The 1,962-nt window shown below is 51.5% G+C and overlaps 1 protein-coding gene across 1 annotated transcript in view; it reads left to right on the top strand.

Moving 5' to 3' along the window:
• Positions 1-1,360, top strand: part of LOC101863483 (protein mab-21-like 2) — a gene marked incomplete in the record, with an annotated part of 10,677 nt that extends 9,317 nt beyond the window's left edge. The window contains 1 exon segment of the mRNA XM_013090718.2: positions 81-1,360. Within this exon segment, the coding sequence (XP_012946172.1) occupies positions 81-726 (646 nt within the window).
• Positions 1,361-1,962: the final 602 nt, after the last annotated feature.

Consider the following 1,962-nt stretch of genomic DNA (forward strand, 5'->3'; position numbering starts at 1 on the left):
TTTTCACCCCCTCCCTCATCCCCACCCCACACCCCACCAACCTGTCCTCCCAAACACCACCACTACCATCAATCACCATCCAGAGATGTGGTCAAGATGATCCCGGACACCACCGAGGTGCGGCTGCGCATCAAGGAGCGCTACGTGGTGCAGATCACGCCGGCGTTCCGCTGCGGGGGGATCTGGTGCCGCTCGGCCGCGCACTGGCCGGTGCCGCACGTGTCCTGGCCCAACCCCAACCTGGTGGCCGAGGTGAAGACGGAGGGCTTCGACCTGCTCTCCAAGGAGAGCATCTACATGAAGGACAAGCAGTCGGCCGCCGAGGGCGACGCCTGGGTCATGTCCTTCCGCTACGCCGAGGACCGGCTCATGTACGGCGGCTGCCGGCGCCGCTGCCTGTCCATCCTCAAAACGCTGCGGGACCGGCATCTGGACATCCCCGGCCAGCCCATCCTCAACTACCACATGAAGACGCTGCTGCTGTACGAGTGCGAGAAGCACCCGCGCGAGATCGAGTGGGACGACACGTGCATCGGCGACCGGATCAACGGCATCCTGCTGCAGCTCATCTCCTGCCTGCAGAACCGCCGCTGCCCGCAGTACTTCCTGCCCACCGTGGACCTGTTCAAGGGCAAGTCCACGGCTGCCATGGACAACGTGGCAAAGCAGGTGTGGAGGCTGGTGCGGGAGCTGCTCACCAACCCGCGCAGTCTCGAAGCGCTGTGACGCACTACCGACCTACCTGCCTACCTAGCTACCTACCAACCTATACCTTCAAACCTACCTACTCCCACCACCACCACCACCACCACCACCCACTTTGCTCCAGGCTCCAGGCTCGACCGCTCGCTCATTCGGGTTATTAAACAACAACCGCTTTGTTCACGACGAAACGACTGCTTTATTCACGACTTAATGACAACCATCTCCACTTTGAGGTCCGCCGTCGTAATCTAACCGGATATTCTCCAGTAGTCGTCAACTCTCTACACCACAGCTTGTCAACCTTTAATATAACCAGCCAGCCAGCGAGCCCTCATTTTAGCCATGTTTAAGAAGGAGGCTACAAAATCTTCGTACTGCCCAACCACATATATTTTCAAGCGGCTTATTAAACATCACCGGCTGTCATTAAAAACGCCAACCAAAATCACCAAATCGCCCACTAGTGGGCCATATCGCCAAGGTTGGCAAACACTGCCTGCACCACCGGCCACCTCCACTCGTCGTAAGCAATAGTTTCGGATACATCAAGGTTGGCCACTACTCTTGACGACAATATCTTATTATTATCACCCAGAAAGAGAATGTTGTAACTAAAGGAAACGCTTCTCCAGTCACGGGATGAGGATGACGATAAGGATAAGTCACTGTATTATATCTGTCTAAAAGCCACGCGATTTACCAAAGAGATACCACATGACTGACCTTTCTTTTTTCCCCCCTTCAATTTAAAACTTCCACTTTATGTGCGTGCATTTTTTTTCAACTTTTTTTTTTTATTATTCAACCTGTAATTCTACTGTACTGTAAAATGCCAATTCAATCGAAGTGTGAGGACTTGAATACCCGCGAATTATTGTGTGGTGTATCTGTAAAGGAAAGTCCAAGAAGATAATGATAATAACATCACTATGTGCGGAGACCAAAGATTCTATACTACATCTTGGTATTACACCATCTTTGCGGTGACGTCTTTCCCAACTGTACGTACAGTCAGGTACAATGTGCACATACATGTACTTGTATTACTTTACATGGTATGTAGACGGACAGACGGACGGACGGACGGACGGACGGACGGGTCAACGGATTCCCACTAGTTAGTGACCACGGCGGTACCTACTACTTCACTGTAAAGGAGGAACTCTGTCGGTGATACCGATAAGTATTGTGTTCATATATTCTTATTCGATGTTGTTCGGGTGTCGGGATAATTTCCTTTTCTTTTTTTTAAATTCT

This window comes from Aplysia californica, unplaced genomic scaffold (genome assembly GCF_000002075.1).
Source record: "Aplysia californica isolate F4 #8 unplaced genomic scaffold, AplCal3.0 scaffold01438, whole genome shotgun sequence".
Classification (NCBI taxonomy): domain Eukaryota; kingdom Metazoa; phylum Mollusca; class Gastropoda; order Aplysiida; family Aplysiidae; genus Aplysia; species Aplysia californica.